Source organism: Lepisma saccharinum, chromosome 1 (genome assembly GCF_977018435.1).
Source record: "Lepisma saccharinum chromosome 1, izLepSacc3.1, whole genome shotgun sequence".
NCBI classification, from domain to species: Eukaryota; Metazoa; Arthropoda; class Insecta; order Zygentoma; family Lepismatidae; genus Lepisma; species Lepisma saccharinum.
Window position 1 is genome coordinate 61,484,221 of NC_139229.1, and position 22,484 is coordinate 61,506,704.

The 22,484-nt window shown below is 39.7% G+C and overlaps 1 protein-coding gene across 2 annotated transcripts in view; it reads right to left on the reverse strand.

Annotated features, from left to right (window-relative positions):
* Klp10A (kinesin-like protein 10A) overlaps nt 1-22,484 on the reverse strand; it is a 151,848-nt gene that overhangs the window by 32,940 nt on the left and 96,424 nt on the right. For both annotated transcript variants that reach the window (XM_083132001.1, XM_083132000.1), the window contains 2 exons: nt 20,349-20,391; nt 11,581-11,760 (listed from right to left, as the gene is read on the reverse strand). In XM_083132001.1, the coding sequence (XP_082988127.1) occupies nt 11,581-11,760; nt 20,349-20,391 (223 nt within the window). The remainder of the gene's footprint in view (nt 1-11,580; nt 11,761-20,348; nt 20,392-22,484) is intronic.

The following is a 22,484-nucleotide window of genomic DNA, read 5'->3' on the forward strand; positions in this document are numbered from 1 at the left end:
CAATAGAAAATAATGTACTTCGTATTTTATGGCGTGAAGGTTAATTCAACCACTAATGCATTTTTAAAGGTACTGTTGCTTGTTCCTTCAATAATAATCAGTATGCCACATACCGTAGGTCTACTATTTAGATCATGACTGTCTTGAGCTGGTGATTCAGAGTAGATCGACTCACTGAACATCAAATAGGTCTATTGCAAATCAGGTTGTTAATTTCTGCTTGTCTGTTTCACAGTGAGAAACATTTTCACTCCTTATGGTTGAACCACATCAAGCGTATTCATCTTTTGATGAGATGTGACAAAGTTCAGTTAGTTTTAATCCTAATTTTGTTTTTCCTTTCCAGATAATTTAGTCTGTCATGAGGACGTACAAGAGGAAGACTGATAAAGGAACAACTTCTCAGGAGGTGATGGAGAGAGCAGTGAAACTAATTTTGGAAAATCCCGAGGACAAGAACTGCTCAATTCGGAAAATAGCTGACATATTCAATATTTACTATTCAACATTATCAAGGTATATTGCTAAAATAAAACGTAGCCAAACACAAATGCAAAACAATCCATATTCCCCACCGATGACAACTTATCACTTCCACGGTGCGGTTATAAGCAACCACGATTAGTTTTTAATGCAGACCAGGAGAAATAACTTCTTCAATACATAGTCAAGTGTAGTGAAATTATGTTTGGACTTACACCATTAGAAATAAGAGAACTGGCTCATCAGTGCCAAACTAAATTCAGAATCAAAAAGAATCAAAGAGCCAGATTCTTGGTCGAAGGAAAAACGTGCTGGTGTCGACTGGTTTCAGGCATTCATGAAAAGAAATCCTACTTTGTCCATTTGACAACCTGAGGAAACAAGTTTAGCTAGGGACTCCAGTTTCAACAGAGCAAACGTATCCTCATTTTTCGATAAGTTGTCAGAAGTGTATGATCGACATGATTTTGATTGTACGTGTGTGTGTAATATGGATGAATCCGGAGTGTCAACTGTTATGAAACCACACAAAATAGTGGCAGTGGACAGAAAGGTGTTAAACAGGTTGGGGCCATAATTTCCGCAGAACGAGGGGAAAGATAACAATTGCTGTTGCTGTTAATGCTTTGGGTAATGCAGTTCCTCCAATGTTTCTTTCTACAGGAAGCTTTATCACGATCATTTCATAAAAGATGGGCTAAAGGGTTGTGTTGGTGTAGCTAATTGATCAGGCTGGATGACGGAAGATACGTTCGTGGAATTCCTTCAACATTTTATTCATCACACCAATCCTAGCAGAGAGAAACCTATTTTGCTTTTACTGGATAACCACAAGTCTCATCTTAGCGTTCCTGTAATTGATCTCTGTCGAGAGAATGGAATGATTCTCCTGTCTTTCCCACCCCATTGCGCACACAAGCTGCAGCCACTGAACGTGTCTGTCTTCGGTCCATTTAAACGGTTATGTAGATCCAGTATTGATTCTTGGCTGAGAAGTAATCCAGGTAAAACACTTACAATCCACGACCTTCCTGGAATCAAACAGCAATTTCTTTCATCTGCCACACCTCAAAATATTACTTCTGAATTTGCAGCTACTGTAATATTTCCTTACAATAGACATATTTTCACAGATGCAGATTTCAGCACATCCTACGTTTCCGATAGACCCATTTCAGACTGATTCTCCCGCACTTCCACTGCCATCAACATCCACATCAACTGGATTTCCTGTAGGTGAGGCAAACAGCGACGCTATCTCAATGTCACCACCTCTTGCTGTTGAACCTGTTCTACAATCTCCAAAATCAATAGGCCTTACACACACTGATATATTAGCTTCTCCATCCACATCAAAACAGTCTGTTGCCAAATTTTCACTAGAGCTTGTCAGACCACTGCCTAAAGCGCCTCCAAGAAAAGGTGGTTAGAAACGATGTAGGAAGGCTGCAATTTTAAAGGACACTCTAGAAAAGTAAACTCTTGAAGAAGCAAGCAACAAGTCACACAAAGTGTCGAAGTTAAATACAAGAATTGTGAAGAAACCAAAAGGTAAACCCAGGACAGGAGCAAGAAAGATACCCAAAAGAGAAACAGCACAGAGATCATCACATTGTGAGGGCACTGATAGTTCAACAGATAATGATGAGTACTTTTGTTTAGGCATATGAACATACTGATAATGTGCGAATTACTCACAATTAAATATAAACTAAAGGCTAAAAGATTAAAAATCAGCAACTTACGTGTGTGAGTATGAGATTTTTCGTACTACGTTTCGGAGGTTACACTACCTCCTTCTTCAGGTTGAAACGATGTTATTCAGACACCTGACATGGTGCCTCGTCGTGAAAGTGATGGTTAAGGATTTAGGTTAAAATGTTGCATGAAGGACACTTTCTAAAAAAGAATGTAAATTACACATCTAAAACCGCGCAATACTCATAAAAAACAAAAGAACGTCCAAGGCTGAAGTCGGCGAACTGCCGACCAGTGCTCGGGGTAGGCGAATGCACGGTGTCAGCCCATACCTGGAGAAAGAAAACTTCTCCTCCTCAATCCTTCCAAACTGGGGCTCGGGAGTCACCAATCCAAGGTGAAATCGACTTCCACCTCGGCGGCTTTCCTAACCTCAGGAGTAACACGGAAGCCCATCTCGTCCCTATTCACTGCGGCTTTATCCCATTTTTTAAAGAAATTAACCCAGCCATCTTCTAAATTCCCATCGTCCCTATTAAGTTTGTTCCAATTTTTCGCGCATATGTAGGCAGCTTCATATACATTTCTGTCCAATTTATTGTTAACCTCCCTAATAACTTCCCTTTTAGCAATCTTATGTCGGTTAACCAATATGTGTTCAGATAATCCTGTTTTGGGTATGCCCTCCTTTACGTCCTTATCATGCTCTCCCCACCTAATTTGCATACTTCTCCCGGTCTGTCCCACATATTCCTTTCCGCATTCACACACTATCCTGTACACTCCCTTCCGCTCTTCAGGGTTATTGCGCCTATCCCCCCTCCCTTTCTTATAAGACGTAAAGTGTTTTTCAATACTCCGGGGTGCTCTTACCCCACATTTTATCCCGTAACCCCTCACGGACTTTTCAATTTTCTCGGAAACGCCCTTAAAATACGGAATCCCGACAAAATGTGTGTTCTTTTCACCGTTTCCTACCTCAGTTTTTTCCTCCTCTTTGTCATTTTGCGATGTTTCTTGTCTAACAATCTTTTTTGCTTTCCTAGCTACTTTTTCCAGGTCGCGGATAGTATACCCATTCTTTACCCCCACCTTCCTTATCCATTCTCCTTCTTTCTCTTTCTCTTTTTCGTCATTGCACAGTCTTTCGGCGCGAATGAAAAAGTTAAGAAAAACATTTAATTTAGTCCTATTCGAATGTTGGGATCTCTTATGGAGGTACAGCTCTCCAGCCAACGGTTTATGAAAGACCCCGGTTACGATCCGTTGTCCGGTTTTAGTAAGGCACAAGTCAAGAAAGTGGATCTTTCCGTTGGCCATATCTTCTCTAGTAAACCCAATTCTGGGGTCCTGCTTCCCCAATTGGTCGAAAATGCTGTCAAGTTTGATTTCATTCCCTATGATGAGGATGTCATCCACGTATCTCCCATAATATTTTACCCCCCCCCCCCCCCCTACATGCTCCATAGCGGCTTTTTCGACGTAGTGCATGAAGATGTTGGCCACAAGGCCAGAAATGGGATTGCCCATGGCCAACCCTTCTTTTTGTCGGAAGATTTTATCGTTAACGTAGAAGTAATTGTACCCCGTAATGAGAAAAAACCACCGGACATACTCCCAGGCGAAATCTTGGTATGTCCGGTGGTTTTTTCTCATTACGGGGTACAATTACTTCTACGTTAACGATAAAATCTTCCGACAAAAAAGAAGGGTTGGCCATGGGCAATCCCATCTCTGGCCTTGTGGCCAACATCTTCATGCACTACGTCGAAAAAGCCGCTATGGAGCATGTAGGGGGGGGGGGGTAAAATATTATGGGAGATACGTGGATGACATCCTCATCATAGGGAATGAAATCAAACTTGACAGCATTTTCGACCAATTGGGGAAGCAGGACCCCAGAATTGGGTTTACTAGAGAAGATATGGCCAACGGAAAGATCCACTTTCTTGACTTGTGCCTTACTAAAACCGGACAACGGATCGTAACCGGGGTCTTTCATAAACCGTTGGCTGGAGAGCTGTACCTCCATAAGAGATCCCAACATTCGAATAGGACTAAATTAAATGTTTTTCTTAACTTTTTCATTCGCGCCGAAAGACTGTGCAATGACGAAAAAGAGAAAGAGAAAGAAGGAGAATGGATAAGGAAGGTGGGGGTAAAGAATGGGTATACTATCCGCGACCTGGAAAAAGTAGCTAGGAAAGCAAAAAAGATTGTTAGACAAGAAACATCGCAAAATGACAAAGAGGAGGAAAAAACTGAGGTAGGAAACGGTGAAAAGAACACATATTTTGTCGGGATTCCGTATTTTAAGGGCGTTTCCGAGAAAATTGAAAAGTCCGTGAGGGGTTACGGGATAAAATGTGGGGTAAGAGCACCCCGGAGTATTGAAAAACACTTTACGTCTTATAAGAAAGGGAGGGGGGATAGGCGCAATAACCCTGAAGAGCGGAAGGGAGTGTACAGGATAGTGTGTGAATGCGGAAAGGAATATGTGGGACAGACCGGGAGAAGTATGCAAATTAGGTGGGGAGAGCATGATAAGGACGTAAAGGAGGGCATACCCAAAACAGGATTATCTGAACACATATTGGTTAACCGACATAAGATTGCTAAAAGGGAAGTTATTAGGGAGGTTAACAATAAATTGGACAGAAATGTATATGAAGCTGCCTACATATGCGCGAAAAATTGGAACAAACTTAATAGGGACGATGGGAATTTAGAAGATGGCTGGGTTAATTTCTTTAAAAAATGGGATAAAGCCGCAGTGAATAGGGACGAGATGGGCTTCCGTGTTACTCCTGAGGTTAGGAAAGCCGCCGAGGTGGAAGTCGATTTCACCTTGGATTGGTGACTCCCGAGCCCCAGTTTGGAAGGATTGAGGAGGAGAAGTTTTCTTTCTCCAGGTATGGGCTGACACCGTGCATTCGCCTACCCCAAGCACTGGTCGGCAGTTCGCCGACTTCAGCCTTGGACGTTCTTTTGTTTTTTATAGTATTGCGCGGTTTTAGATGTGTAATTTACATTCTTTTTTAGAAAGTGTCCTTTATGCAACATTTTAACCTAAATCCTTAACCATCACTTTCACGACGAGGCACCATGTCAGGTGTCTGAATAACATCGTTTCAACCTGAAGAAGGAGGTAGTGTAACCTCCGAAACGTAGTACGAAAAATCTCATACTCACACACGTAAGTTGCTGATTTTTAATCTTTTAGCCTTTAGTTTATAGGCATATGAAGATGATGAAAGGGAGTGGGTACAGTACAGTGTATCAAGTGTGCACATTTCAAGAAATGTGTGAAAGGAGATGAGTTTTATGTCTGTCATCATTGTTTCTCAGATTAAAGAAAGTGTTTCTTTTGTTTGTATATTACTTTATCTAGCATACATTTGTAAAACACAAATATGCTAAATTTAGGTCTAGGCCTACTTGAAGTTTAAAATATTGTTACAATGTCAGCATATATTGAACAGTTTCTAACATAATATTCACATCGTTTTTTGTATCATTTATTAAATAAATTAAGATTTATGTTCTTACTTTCATTTGTGTTTCCATGTGTTGCAACAAAAGTTAGGTGCTTGGAAATTTTAAATTTTCAAGAAAAGTACATGAGTGTCGAGGTTCTCAAATTTTCTGTGCAAGAGGAATGTATCCTGCCTTTCAACTACAAAGTTTCGTGAACATATGTTGAAAAGCAAAAATTATACAATTTTATGATGTTGAAAATTTTAAAAGTGTTTCAACTAGCCCCCGCCTCCTCATCATTCATTAGGCTGTGTTACACCTCCAAAGGGTCATTCACGTTGAACACTTCTGCGCTGACAAAAACTAAAAGTAAAGTTTTGCATGTCTGATTTCTGTTTAGTTCAGCGCCACTTTTCCACCTGAAGGTGAAAATTTGATCTATATTTTTCCATCAGGATTTGCTTCGGTATGGCATCCATAGCCTCTACACCAAGTTTCATTGCATTCTGATGCTTCGAACAGGTTCCAGAGGGCTCCGAATAGAGGAAATTTAACTACACTGCCCTCCAGAAATTAAGCAACAACAAGAAAATGTGAGATAAAAGAGAAAACAGTTGGAGAAAAGAAAAGAAGAGTGGTGGGCACGCTGAAAGAAAGCAACGAATGCGTTAGGGAAAACAGGTGAGTCATAAAGTGCGATCATCGTGCCCTCGCACGGATTTCTGGCGTACCAGGTATTGGAGTCGAAGACACACTTTCACGGAAGAGGTGTGTGTCTCTATCTGGAGAGTGCAGAGGTGAGTCAAGTGTGCGGAAAGGGTCGAATATGGCAACCAGGCATCATTTGGCTGATGAATTACGGTGGCGTGCCATCGGTAGACTAGAAGCAGGGCAGCGTCAGGACGAAGTGGCCAGATGGCTCAATGTCGATCGTTCAGTTGTCAGTAGGTTATGGAACAAGTTCCAGAGAACGCAAAATGCATCGCGGAGTTTCAGTGGAGGTCGACCGCGTGTGACATCGGTCAGGGATGACCAATATATCCGTTTGACAAGTCGGCGTAACAGGTCCGCAACAGCTACCCAAGTGCGTGCAGCGGCTATTGCTGCCACAGGACGGTCTATGTCAACTAGTACAGTACGCAGACGGCTACGCGAGGGTGGGTTGTATGCCAGGAGACCAGTGTTGTGTATACCACTCACCCAGCGTCAGAAGACAGCCCGCTTACGTTGGGCACGAGAACATGTGAACTGGACACTGGACCAGTGGCAGTCCGTTCTCTTCACTGATGAGTCCAGATTCTCACTGGACAGTGATTCGCGACGCCGATTGGTCTGGAGAGAGGCAGGAACTAGTTTCCATCCCTCCAATATTGTTGAAAGGGACAGATATGGTGGTGGAGGTGTGCTTGTATGGGGTGGCATTTCTATTGGTGGACGTACTGACCTCTATATCCTCCCACGTGGCACCATGACAGGTCAGCGCTATAGGGATGAGGTCCTTGCACGTTACGTGGAACTATTCGCACGAGAACGAGGTCCGGGCTTCATTCTGCAGGATGATAATGCCCGTCCCCATAGGGCAGGACTAGTCGATCGGTTCTTGGACGAACACCATATTCAACGCATGGTGTGGCCATCCCGTTCCCCGGACCCTAACCCCATTGAACACATGTGGGATGCTCTGGGGAGACGTCTCGCTGGTCTTGTGCCCCCTCCACAAACACTCCAAGACCTTCAACTGTCTCTCTCCCAACAATGGACCCTCATACCCAATGAGTTGGTGGACAACCTTATTGGCAGCATGCGGCGGCGTTGTGAGGCGTGCATTGCTGCGCGTGGTGATCATATCCCTTATTAGTGTCAGATAATGGTCACTTTCCATCTCCAACGTTTACCACCTGTGATGCTCCATGCATACATTTCATTTCTTTTGCCCACGAGTGTACCTTGTTTTGTGTTTCTTCTGTTCTGTAAGGCGTGGGACACTTGTTTCTTTTGTTACAAATAAAATATGTACACCCTCTGGCCTTGTGTTTGATTCTATTGGATGATCACCATTTGTTGCTTAATTTATGGAGAGCAGTGTATTAACTACACCATAGTTGCAGATCTCATTACTAGTAATGGACAATGTCGGAATTTTGATATTTATTTATTTAATTAAAGTTTCAGATACAGCATTGAAAGACCATTTTATACTGAAACTGTAGCAACAAGAAGAAAATAAAAACAATAATAAAAGTAAAAATAACAACAACAAAAAAAGACAATAGAAGATGGCAGATGAAAAGAAGAAATTGTTACACGTACATTCTTAGCGATTGTCGGAACCTGTGTTCCGACAAGAAAATATCTGTATTTACAGGCAGGTTATTATATAAGTGGGGGAGCCTATAGTAAAGAGACCGCTGTAGGAGAGAGAGCCTTATAGCGGGAATGTGAAAGAGCTTTACGTTGCGGGTTGTCCGTGAGGGTACTCGTAGATTAAATTGGTTGACAAGGAATTCGGTTTTAATTTTGCCATTAATGATTTTATGCAAAAATTTCATGTCTACTAGTTCGTGACGGATGTGTGGTGACTGGATCTTCAAAATGGACATAATATCTGTTTTATGGAGGTGTCAGAGAAGGAATTCAATAGCGAGCAATTGCAAGGAAAAAGCTGAGGACAGAATCAATCCTGGAAAGATTAGTTTTAGAAGCCATATTCCAGATGGGGGAGCATTATTCAAGAATGGGAGAGATAAAGGATTTGAAAAATATGCTAATGGCTGATTGGTTTTGGATTTCAGGGAACCTGTACAGAATACCAAGGAGACGCATGGCTCGTTTAGTAGTATATGTAATGTGATCATTGAAGTTTAGCTTTTCATTGATGATAACACCAAGATCTTTTTGAGAGGAAACATTTTTGATGGGACGGTTTTCGAAAGTATAAAGAGAGATCAGTTTGTTCCTTTTTAAGGAAATGGGGAGGCAGGAGCATTTCTGAGGGTTCAATTCAAGTTTCCACTGGCGACACCACACAAGTAGTTCTGTAAAAGCTTGTTGTAGGATTAGTGAATCGCGTTCCGATGAAATTTCTTTGAAGAGTTTACAGTCATCGGCAAAGAGAAGTACATTTATGGGAAGAGAAGACAGTCTGTCTGGCAGATCATTCATGTAAAGGAACAAAAGTGGGCCTAAGACACTCCCCTTTGGGACACCGGACAGGACGGGTAGAAAGCTGGAAGAGGAACCAGGGAGGATAACACGCTGCTCTCGTGCATGCAGATAGTCTGTTAGCAAAGATAGAAGTTTACCATGGATGTGAAATCTGAATTGTAATTTATGAAGAAGGAGATTATGGTTAATTTTATCGAAAGCTTTTGAAATGTCCAAATATATATCGTCAAGCTGGGAATTGTTTGAGATAGACTGAGTAGCATGAGAAAGTAATACCGATAGATTGGTCAAGCAAGAGCTGCCTGGAAGAAAACCATGCTGAGCAGTATTTATATGGGGAGATGTGAACTTCAGTAACCTGTGTTTGATTATTTTCTCACAGATGATAGAGAGAGGTGACAAAAGAGAGATTGGTCGATAAGATTTTACAGAATGTTTGTCTCCAGATGTATAGATCGGTACAACATTTGCACCTTTGAACAGTTCAGGAAACACACCTGCATAAAAACACTTGTTTAGTAAGAGACACAGAGGGTGAGCCAGGGAGTCAGCAGCGTTGAAGGAAAATTGTCGGAATTTCATCGGGCCCTAAGGACTGGCGCAACGACAAAGAGGAGAGATTTGACTTCTTGAGGGCAGGTTTTAACCGAGGAGAGTGTGTGGGAACTAACAGACTTAACATGAGGAAGAGGTTCGGAAACTGTCTCTGAGGAGAAATTTTCATGAAAAAAAAAAAGTGTTAAAAATTTGTGCTCTTTCGTCTCCAACAGCGGTGTCAGAATTATTTATAATTTCCATAGGCACACGAGGATTCTGCTTTCTCAAATTTAATAACGAGTAGAACTTCTTCGGTTCAGCAACACACTCGGCTGTTATATTATTTACATATTCAGTATGTGTGTATGTTCATTCGGGTACTGCTTCCACAAGTTCCAGGCCAGATTTTTGTTTTTCAATGTAAGGATAAATTCGCTGTCGAACCAAATTGGATATTTTGTAGAACGCGCTTTCTTGGTAGGAACAAAGTCCTTTATTACAGCATGGAGGGCTTCCAGGAACATCTCCACGGTGTCGTTGACCTCTTCCTCTTCCAGCAGAAACCAGGGATAGGCATCGAGTGCTTGCCGGACGTCGTCCCAGGGGGTTTTTCGCCACAGGCGGCGAGGACCGTTCTGGGGGTGAAGATTTTTGACCTTCTCAGCAGAGGGGAGGCTCACAGCGACATCAAGAGAGGCATGGTCCAAGGGCAGCAAATTCCTTTCGGGTGTTATCTCCAGTTCGCACAGTGTTGCCAGCACATAGTCCAAATTGCTTTCTCCACGCATTTTGTGCATGTTATGCTGCTTCAACCCCATCCTGTGTATGAAAGTGTCGAGAAATCACTGATCACTTGAACAATTTACGATTCCAGTTGTATTTTTCCAGTCAATGGAGAGATTGAAATCACCACACAACACGACATTTCCACATTTCATAGCTGCCAACACTGAATCCCTGCAAGCTTCGAGGATATGGAGGGGAGAGTTTTTGTGCGAGCGATAATATGAACCAAGAATAAGTTTCTTTTCTTTCTGAATATTTACCTCCACCCAAATAACTTTGCAAGCCCGACTCAGATCAAGATGGTGTTTACAGTTCCATTTCGTGTTTACACAAATCATGACACCACCCCCATAGACTGTTGTTTCTATAAATGTTAAAGTGCTTGGCGAACGGAAGTTCAGCATCACTCACAGTATCATTCAGCCAGGTCTCTGTAAAAACTAAACAGTCATATTGTATTAATTCACTGAGGTTTATAGCACAATCAGAGAGCTTGTTCTTTATGCTTTGTATATTCTGATAATATACGGAGAAAGTTTCATTTCGATTTGAGGGACCGGGGTTCAGGTGGATGTCGCCGAACATGAGTGCGAGGCAAAACAGGTGAAAGTGTCAGGCGACAGTTTGCTTACCTCGTGGTTGGTCCCCTTGGGTCGGTGACCGCGACATGGCTGCCGAGAGTCCAGGTACACATCCAGCTGCAGGAAATAAAAAGCTCCTATTTCCCAGGTTCCATACATCAAACGAAGCATCAAAACTACACGCTGACCCACTAGAAAACGTTCTTCACATACACGGCGTTGAAAAACACAAATTTAACATTATCAAAGACGATACAATATTTTTTCTGTATCATGATACCAGCAATATATTGTCTCCACAATATATATTGTGACGATATATTGCTAAAATATAGTGATGATATATGGCCAACACTGTATATATCACCAAAATATCATGACGATATACTGTCGAGTTGATATTGCCTGGACGATATTTTGCCCAACACTACTTATTACACAGAAATTATACATTTTTGGACCTATGTCGATACAAAGTTTTTCTTTTCTACACATGAGGAATCCATCCATTCCTTAAGTATTGCCCCATACTTTTGTTACACCCTGTATGGATTAATACTATAGCCAATAGCCACTTACTGCAGTATATTTCTACATGAAAATAATTCAAAACATGACCTTTCATACAGCATTTATTATACAATTGTTACTGTAACAACAGGTAGCAGTATATCAAACTGTAAAGTATAGTTTGTCCACAACAAATATAGAATTTCTTTTGTCTTTTCTTTGTTCAAAAACCTACTTTTAATGCACTACTACAAAAATGTTGATTTTTATAGGTTTTTCCAGACTGGTAGGCACCCTGAGTGTGTGTTTTGTCAAGTAGGACATTAAAAATATAAAAGCATACCTTGATTAGTTTGATTAGCTGCAGCAGTCTGGGCTGCTTGCGGTTGTGGAGTTGGAGAAGGAGGAATGTTTTCCAAACCACGAGATACCGATGAACCCAGAGCTTGGTCACCGTGGCCATTCTGCGCAGGAACATTCTGAGTGGTGCGAACGTAGCTTTGCCGTGTCATTCTCAAGGAACCTGAAAGAAACATTGAAATTAAAATTCTGAAGCAACAAATAATATTTATTACACTAGGGAACAAATTAAATATTTTTTTTTGCCTCCAGAGCGAAATAAGTTGCCTCTTATGGAAACAAGTGTGCTGAATTAAAAAATAACAAAAAAAATGCTCTAACACGCAAGATTTTATTTTTACAGGTAGATTTCAGTATACATGGAAATATGCGTAACATGGCTGGGTCCCATTGTCCTTGATAACGACGTTCAATGTCAGAAATGTCCTGATGGAACCTTTCCCCCTGTTTATCACTTACATCACCTAAATTCTGTGGAAAATATTGAAGATATTCAAGATGAGAATGTAGAAGATGAATTTTTAAAGACATTCGGCAACCCATTTCTTGGTAACACCTCAGTAGCTCTGAAACTAGAAATTCATAGTTCTCTTCTTTTTTTGTTTCCCAGGAATCCATTCACCACAGCTTTGAAGAAACACCACGCTGCCAGCTCGACGTCTTGGAGCTTTGATTAAAAAAAATTGTCTTTCAGGAGTTTTCTAATTTGTGGTCCCACAAAAATAATTTCCTTCCAATTTTTTTTGTTGTCTAGTTCGAGAAAAGGTCTTGGAGGTAACGAAATCACTGCCATCTTTATTCAAGGCTTTCACGAAGTTCTTCATCAATCCTAATTTAATATGTAGTGGTGGGAGAAGAATCTTCTTTGGATCAACAAGCGCCACATATTTCACATTTTTTCTCCAATTAGGTATTCATCCCACAATCCCCAATCTTTAACTACAAAATGACGACTTGTGTCGCGACTGTCCCACAGGCACAAAAAGCAGCAATGTTTCGTAAAACCTCCCTGTAATCCTGTGAGCAAGGCAATAACCTTGAGATCAGCACAGATTTCCCATTCATATTTATTATAATTTACAGCTGCTAACAAAGCAGACATTGTTTCGTGTGTTTCCTTCGTATTTAGAGCATGGAATAAAGGAATTGATGGTAAAACATTGCCATTATGCAGTAATACAGCTTTCATAGTTAATTTTTAGGAGTCTATGAACAGTCTCCAATCGGGTACTGAATGTTGAACACCGAACTCATTCATTAAGGAAACGATATCTACACAGAAGCATATATTTTCATTCATTGTGAAATACTTGGAAAACTGTTCGTGACGGTTTCGATAAATGGAAATTTTTGTGTCATTCGCAAGGAGTTTCCACTGCTGAAGCCTTGAACCAAGAATCTCTGCTTCTTTTTTTCCCAAATTTAAATCACGTATAAGATCACTTAGCTCATCATGCATAATGAGGTGCACACCATCATCTTGTTCGTCACAATTGTATTCTACGTCGATTGATGTTGACGGCTCGTCTGCGGTATCTTCATCTGCTATGTGCGTGGGGGTGGTGTACCAGTCTCTTATATATAAATTTACATAACTTTTCGAATGAAGTAATTCTTTCCCTTTCTTTTCCAGGTAAACATCTAGCCTTATTTTCCAATGTTCGTATACCTTATACCTTAAATTTTATTTTATTAAAAAATGACATTATGAAAAATTTTTACGTGTAGTAGAATTTTGGGGATTAGTTTCGCTTACTACACTACAAAACACATTAGAAACAGTCATTACTTTCACGGGGGCAAAAATCATGTTCCCTAGTGTTATCGTTCATGACAAACTTTTCAAATCAAATCCATATATTCAAATAGCACAACAATTCCGTGAACACAAGACTGTATCTTCAATGCCACCACTGCTATAACTTTCCAATGGGTGCAAATTGTAGAATAAATCTATATAGATCATAAAAATAATTCAAGCACCATTTTCTTTTTTCAAATACAATATATGGCTAACTCTACCACATCGTCGCAGATTTTAAAATTAGACCAGCAGTGCGACAATTTATACTTGCATGTTTATTATCCTCATTTAATGGTACACATGATACGGAAGAAAACATTTAAAAAAAAACAATATTGTACTCATTATTTATTTAAAAAAAGAATGAAAATTTCCATAAGCGACCTCGAAATATTAAAAATAGTTAGAACTGAATTTGAAAATTTAGGTGCTAGGTGAAAATTTTCAGGCACCCTGTATATTTCTACCTCTGTATGTGTGTATAATAAAATGAAAATGATTATGTATTAAGTTGCATTACCAAATATGAAGTCTAAAAACAGATAAAATCTTTATGCTCACACAATTTTAATGGTAGTATGTTATAAATACATTTTTTTTTTTTTGGTAAAGTTAACATTTTCAATGCATATTCAAGTCCTCTTTATCTCTAGCATACAAGAAGGTAAGTCTGGTTAAGGGGGCTGCTTCTAAACCCCCCCTCCCATAACCATTGTTGCAGGAATCCTTATTCATATTTTTTAGAAAGAGCAACTTTAGCTACACTATTTTTCTCTATTAGTGTTTTATCACCAATACAAACTCATTCTCACTTTCCAATAAGTCAATCATATTGTATTTGCAATGTGAAGTTATCTCCATACTTTAATAAATAACAATAACACTAATTTGATAATTAGACCTAACAAATTTTTCAAGTGGAGAGGAAAACTGACCTTCCATTTTTGGGTCAAAATATTATGGTCACCCTGTATATGTGTGTGTGCGCGCGTGCGCAAGAATTCGTTTATTTCACATCGCTTTCTACCATTTCACATTAACCGCGATAAAGATGAATGAAAATTATCTGGTATAAGTTACACAACAAACACATAGGAACATATATGCCACTAATTGTTTAAAATACTAATAAAGGTCTTAAAATCCGCACGTTGATCAAACCAATCAAGTTTATTCAATATTGTTGAAAGTAAATGAAAAATAAATCGTTTTTATTAGTATCCTCCCCCCCCCCCAAGAGATTTTTTTAAAAATTTCCTTCCACCAATCGTAGGGGGAAAGATAAGTTTCCAAACTTTTCCGGGACCGTTTTAGTCCTAAGTCGATTCCTTTGCCGTCTCAGAAATGTGTAAATACCCTTCGATGGGGGGTGCCAAGATAAAGGGAAGGGGCTTGCATAAAAATAACTAACCCGAACTCTAACTCGGGACCTGTGAAAGACTAAAAAGAGATGGCTGGATAGGATTTCTATCACAAACCTTTACGTTCAACACGTATACTTACTTAAATGGGTGTCCTTCTGCTCAAACGGACCCACTTTGCTGGAGAACTGAGGCATGCAACAAATGGCTTGCATGCTCCGTAGTACGCGTCTTATCTGCCGCCACGATTAACAGTGAATGACGAAAATCGATCCGACGTTCACTGACCTCTCCGGGGGTATGTGCGTCTATTGTCAACAGTGTGGCATCATTCGATATTGGCTATGATTTGGTCGGGAACGGTCCGCAAACTTCTGCGCACGAGTTTCTCTCGAAAATCCCGGAAACGTAAGAAGCAGAACAATAAAAACGGCTCTTCCGCCGAGTCAAGAAAGTGAAACCGACGAGCGTCGAGTTGCAATGGAAAGCGAAGGTGGCGTGAATTTACGACCGCGATGATTACATGATACTCCAAAAACTGCTCATTTCTAGGCCAGCACGCCGGAATTAGTTTGTTTAGACACTATTTGTCGCACGGGAAAAAAACAAAGAAACGTGGTTACATGGTTTTGACATGATACAGAACCACTAGCGTACGCAGGATTTTTTTTTTTCCGGAGGGAGCTGAAATTGTTATAAGTGGATATCATAGCTGCGTTGGTAAGGGTGGGATACACTATAAAATATTTCGTCGCTACCATTTTTATTTAACCTTAGTTCTAAAAGTTGTTCTCAAGCACAAAAATTGTAATTGGCGACCATTTTAAGGGAAATTTGCGTGTTTTCCCCCACTCCAAGTACTTGACTTCTTTCATTTGATTTTTTCATAATTTCTGGAGGTACAGCCGCCATCAGTTACCACTTCATACGCCAGTGCACAGTATGTACAGCCAACGGCAAAGATTGGTAGGCGAATTGTCCACCGCTATTTTCATTACTTTTCTTTTCTACATCCTGTGTTGTTTTAAGGAATGAAACTACGTTAGTTTGAAGCGGGCATTGCCCTCTGTTTACTGATGTCATTATTTCAATTCATTTTCATCACACTGTGTAATGCAGACTGAATGAAAATGGCGATGGACAATTAGTCTACTGTTTCTTTTGCTGTTGGGTATACAACGCTGTTACTGTTACTCCTTCATAGATATAACGATCATAGACTGTGCCTCCCCGATGATGCGGTCGTCTTATATACCGCGTTTGGTAGAACCTGTCCCGCTTCCCGCGCTAGGGAGCGCTCAACAGTTTCGGTGTCAATGAGAAACGAGGAAAAAATCGTCTGCTGGGCAGCGAGGAGCGAATGAAAGCCAGAAGAGAGGCGTTTACGTAGACGCTGTTGCGACGTTGCGTATTTTAATTGGCTGCCTGGCTTTGACTTTCCCCAGCACGGAAACTGTTGAGCGCTCCCTAGCGCGGGAAGCGGGACAGGTTCTACCAAACGCGGTATAATCAAGGAGCCTCGGATTCAATTCCAGGTGGAGGTATATTGTACAGTGGTTCGAATTCAACTTTAAACTGTTGCAGTCTCGTTCAACTATGCAGGAAGTCTAACACACGCACAACAAATGCTAGGGAAAGGTACGTCAAACCTACGTTAAAAAAAAGTCACCCGCCCAACGTGAGAGAAAGTAATTTGGTTACTACAAATGTTAACCCCGACCACTGTAGCGGAATAACGCGATAAGTTAGAAGTCGCAGGCATGAATGTATCATTGTGTTTGTCCCTCTATCCATTTCATCAGTTCATCCTCATCGCCGCGAGTGAGCGAAAACTAACGACGGCCGCGTTCACATCCATATGGTAAAATCCACCTGAATGATTCCGAAATCGTTCTCGTGATACAAGTTTCAGCTTGGCAACAGCTTCCCTTCTCGGTACTTTTACATACTGGAAGTTCCATTAGGGGGGGGAGGGGGAACCTTTCACACAGATTTTATCTTTAAGATCGTCAAACATGGTGCGTTTAGCATGTCAGTCCGGTCATTAGTGTTTTGCTTAAGAAACATATTAAAACACCTAATGATCACCAAAAACTTTCTATACAGATCAAGGAAAAACTATATGTATATTTTACATAATTCCAACGCATTCGGACCCGTCGAAACAGTTTGTCGCATTTGCCCGTCACAGACCGGAAATATTGGCTGGTGTCTGATCAGCCTAACACAAGAACAGTAAATATCTACTTGGCAGTCACGTTAATTTCACACTAACTCTCGATGATCATACTTATTCTACGATTAACTTCAAAATCAATGAACAGGTCCGTACATATAGTACCATGCCATGAAGGTACATTTAGGGGATGTCGGCCATTTTGGGGTTGATGTGATCAGCACCACGCTCCGGCCGCCTTTACAACCGATCTCCGGGTACGCCCGCAATAATGAATAACATCCACTTGGTGTCTATCATGTAGCGGGTTTTCCTATCGAAAACTAATAATTCCTCAAAGAGAAGGTTGATTGCGCGAGGAGGGGACAGTATTCCCCAGCTCGGAAACAAAGTATGCAAATTATCCACCCAGCTAGCGCCAAGGCTCACCTAATAATTTCCACTTCAAGAACAGCGTGGGCGACAGGTAAAACAATTCATCCGCCCCCTCCCGTAAGGAAATTAATCCGTCAATGCAGCGCTCGCTACGGATGACTCATATTACTGCACCTTTTGTTTTGCAGGTGAATACAATTATAATTTCCTTCACGTTCGCTTATTAAATTTATAATCAATAAATGTCAGCACATCGTCAAACATATGGGGCTGTCAATACTATCTGCGCACTGAAAATAAAAGTAACCAGAAAAAAAGATAAACCACTCTGAACTACCACTCCCCTTATTGAATTAACCATCCCCATGGCGTACCATTCCCGGAAGTAGTCCTAAACCAATCACAACGAAACGATCAATGCGCTGAGAAAGACAACTTTCGGTGCCCCGTGCATCTTAACGCCCTTTTAGGAAGAGTCAACGCCCACGAGGATGCCACTGCCTTCTTTGGGAAACATTGCTTTACATCGATCGCTCTCACACAAAAGAAACATGCGGCACTCACGATGAATTAGCTTATCCGCAACTTGAACTTTGGATATTTTATCAGTTTGTTTGCTGCGACCGCAATGAAGCAATACAAGGAAAAAAATGCGTGAATGTAATGTTTCTGCAACCCCAGAACTTCCGCACGGATAATTGTGTCAACGAGGGGGGGGGGGGAGGAAGTGAATTTTGTATTTTTCTTGCTTTGCGTTGCTTCCCTCCACCTTGAGCTAACCGCGACGATGAGGATGACTAGTGATTACATGAAATCTAAGCAAAGGGACGCTCAAAAAGCAAAAAGCTGGGATTCGAACCGGGACATCACCCAATGTGATGGGCCACCCATAATTTAATACTATTTGATTTAATAAATAATTCTGTCAGGTAGCTGCTACTATGCAAGGAAAGCTTGATCCTGTAATTGCTCGTGATGAGATAAGACCTATGCAGGGGATATTTGGCTGTCAGTTCTGGTACTATCACAGATGAGGTGATACAAGAATATATATGGATACAGGAAGGTACCTCTTCGAAAAATATCTGTCGTTTCTTCTTCTTATTTTTTAATGAATAATGTCCCATTAATCGCGACGATGACAATGATGACGAAAACTACCATAAAGAAAAATCAGTCAATCCAGGTTTGAACTAATGCCCTGTGACTCCGCAGAGAGTTATGGTAACTATTTTTCCACGAAGATAATGAAAATTACTGTCATCTAGCGTTCTAAAAAAATCCAAGAACGTAGTTCCTCACCTTAAAATTCATGTACAATACGTCGGAAGAGATTCTCTCGTGATATCGATCAGGTAAGGTCCGAAGCGTATTTACAAAACCTATGTGGAAATCGCACCACAGTGAGTGGATGGAGGTGGGGGGGGGGGTTTAATGGCAACAATCGATGGAAAGCTCGTCACTTAATTGACATGACAACAGTCATGAAGCCGTGAAGGAAGAGGTTCTCTTGATCTTTATTTCTGAATCGTTATATATGATATGGGAAAATTACTAACAAATCTAACAAAAATCATGACAACAGTATCAAACCTATTACGCCTAACCTAAAACCAGTGGTTTTTTTTTCTTCAAAAAATGCCGAGAATCTAGCCACGACTTGGATCTACAAATAGTATAATTTAAAAGTATCATTAAATACCTTGGACATAAACACAAAAAACAATGAGAACCAGTTCACATTCTGATGTAAATGAAAAAATGCATGTTCTTAAAAACTGTGCAGCGGTGCAAAAGAGCATTTGTGTATGTATACATATTGCAAGGTAAATAAAAAATAAGAAGCCACTAGAATGGAAGCAAAGTGAAGGATTTTATTAATGTAAAAATGAAGTACACATTTTCTTCTTGACCACCTACTTTACTACTACCGGCGTACAAGCTCATATGACCTAATGTACTCTTCAGTTAGCAGAAGAGGGCAGGTAACCCAGGGTCTAGATGGAGTTCTGTGAGTGAATACAATGGCAGATTATTCTATTGAATAATTCTAACACCAATCTGTGATAAAGTAATTGCGAACTGAGAAATGTCACTAAAAGATGTAAATAAAAATAGCTCATATTTCAACAACCAAGGGTGACATTTGACAGTTTCTCCAGAAACCACTTGGAAATGTATGCCTTTTCTATTATTTTTCATACTCATGAGAAAATTAATTGATTGAATTGGTGTATTACGTCCACTTTATGCACAGTAAGGCTAATAGGGACTGGACCTAAGGTTTAAAGTGGGACCCATACTCATTACAAATTTTTTGGGGGTCATGGTGGTCTAGTTCGTAGCATATCTGAAACATGAGAAGCTTGGGTTTGATTCCCAGGGTGGGTGATCCAGAATTTTTCCGGCCTTGTTCCTGCATAAAGCAGCCTAGGGTTCACCCAGCCTAAAATAAATGGGTTCCAGGGGAGGAGGGGGGTGTAAAGATGGCTGGAGGATCCTGCTGGTCCTATCTAAAAAAATAAAAAAAAATAGCCGAGATTGAGAATGTGTGGGACCCTACCTCCATATTCCTCCAACATGTGCCATCATGGCATGGTGGAAATATGCACATGAAACCTTAGCATTTACTTTAATGAGGGCATTTAAGAACAATATATACACATGTTGTTGGATTTTGTTTTGTCACGTGTATAAATAAAAATTAACTAGGTGATAAGGTAATTATATCCACAAATCAAATATTGCCTGAAGATCTGGGTCCTTGTTTGTAACTGCCTGTTCTTCACAATTATCAATCTGGGCGGGGTGAAGATTTAAGAAAATGTCCAGTACAGTGAATTGGATAACAAGCTTAATCATGCTGATGTGGGAACATTTTCTTTTCAAGGTGCATTTCTGTTACAGAACAAGTAACCATGATGAATTTCATCAGTGAAATTTTTCACACTATTTAAAAGTCGTTTGCAATAAGTAGTAAAAACAAAATAAAGTAGGTTATGCAAAGGTGCATAAAAAACGACAACCTCTCTTACCTTTATTGGTTCCAACCACTGGGATTGATGGCCTTGTCACATACTGAAATGAAAATAAAATAAAAATTCTTTAATTCATTCTGTCTTTGTTGAAAAGTTACTCTTTGGATATGTCTGCAAGAAACTGTTTAATTATTTAATAATACACAAGTTTCTACCATAACGTAAATTTGCTAGTCACACATATTATAACATTATTACTAGAGAGAATACAACATACCAGTATTCAAATGAACTAAATTCTATGGATGAAATTAAAGATAAATCTGTTCCATACCCAGACAAAATTCACATAACCAAAGGTGATTGATTTGAGTGTAACGTGTAAACAAAATTACAAACAAATTTCGCCTAATTCAATGAAGAATAAATGTTTTGTGGTGAAGACAACTAGGAAAATTTTTATACCCAGACAAGATTAAAAATGCATTGCAATAATCAAAGTAATTCTGGGCTTGTAACTATGCATGATAAAGTGTTATGCAAGTTAGGCATTCTGCCTACTTACTGAGAAGCTCAAATATGGCCATTTATGGGGAAATTTTATTTCCTTCCTTGGTTGCAATGCAGTTTTGCTCTTAGTTGTACCTGTGGCAACATATCTTTCTTAATACTACACACTGACAACTGATCTAGTCACAATCACTCATATGCCAGACAATATTTTAATTTACCATAATTTTTGACAGAAATAATGTTCAATTCTAACCAACAAGTCTTTACATATTATAACAACTTAATCATATTCTTTGCATACTGTTTTCACTCATTCAATGCTTAGTGTGATTTATTGCATATTACTGGTATGATAACAGACTCTCCAAGGTTTTCATCATGAACATAGTAAACAACAAATTAACTGATTATATTATTCCCAATAAGAATATATTTTTTTTGCAATAATGCTAAAACAAGCTCGACTAGATCAATTACATATGTGACTGCATTGTTTTCTTATGAATCACTAAATGTGTTATCTTGATTTTCTTGTAACACAACCCTTGTAAAACTTTTTATTTTTCCAATATTGTTTTTTGCCTTTAGTCATGCAACTGAAGAAGACAGTGTTGGCTAAAGAAGCCATGCAAAATATATACTCTTTCATAAACATGTATATGGCAACACTGAAAAATGTGAACAGTTGATAAGCACAATTATTTTACATAAACAAAGCATGTTTCTTACCGAAAAATATCAAATTGCAGAAATTAATATTTTAGCCATTTCCATTGATGCTTAGGTATGTTCTAACATGGTATGGAAAAATAGTTTCTTTTAATTGAGTTATGTATAAAATTTATGCTAATTTATGAAACATGTTAATGGTGACTTCAATTAAAAACACTGATATTACACATTACAAAGACTTTTGTTTATTAAATATGACAACAGACAGTGATAATGGTTTATGACTATTAAAGAAAACAAACTGCATGAATTTTCGAGCTGCAACATATGTATATTTACAAGATTTACACACATATGTATGCAGGGTAGGTCAAAAGTGTGGAACCATCTCCCTATAGAAGACAGACAAGGTGATACGAACCAATACAATATCACAAACCATAACGTGGGTGAAGAGAGAAACCATCCAGTTCATTCTCCCATGATGGCAACCATCTCGAAAAATGTCATATTAAAGTCAACATAATTTTCTTAAATGGAAAGGTGGTCATGTGACATCAAAATGGGAAGGAATTTGACAATTTGCTCAGTTCTATCATAACTTCTATCATTCTCAGGTAATTGCTAATTTTGTGACATGGGCCAAAAAGCAGAACCACCCCTATAAAAGACAAATGGGCTGACACACACCAATCCAATGTTCCGAAACATAATGAGAGCCTGAGCCATTTTCTTGAATAGAAAGGTGGTCATTACATTTGAGAATTGGAGTTTTCAAGGATTCCGAGAGAAAAGTAAGCTGCTTGTTGGAAAACTACATTTCCCCTTTCTTCTTCATATTAACACTCTACAACCATCTTAATGTGAAAAATTTCCAAGGGAAATCCATCCCATTGAAGACTCTGGTGTAGATATTGTTATTGATTTGCTTTATTTTACTTCACTTTTTGTGCCCCTTTTAGCTAATTTGCGAACATGGGGATGAGTAATGACATGATGAAATTGATG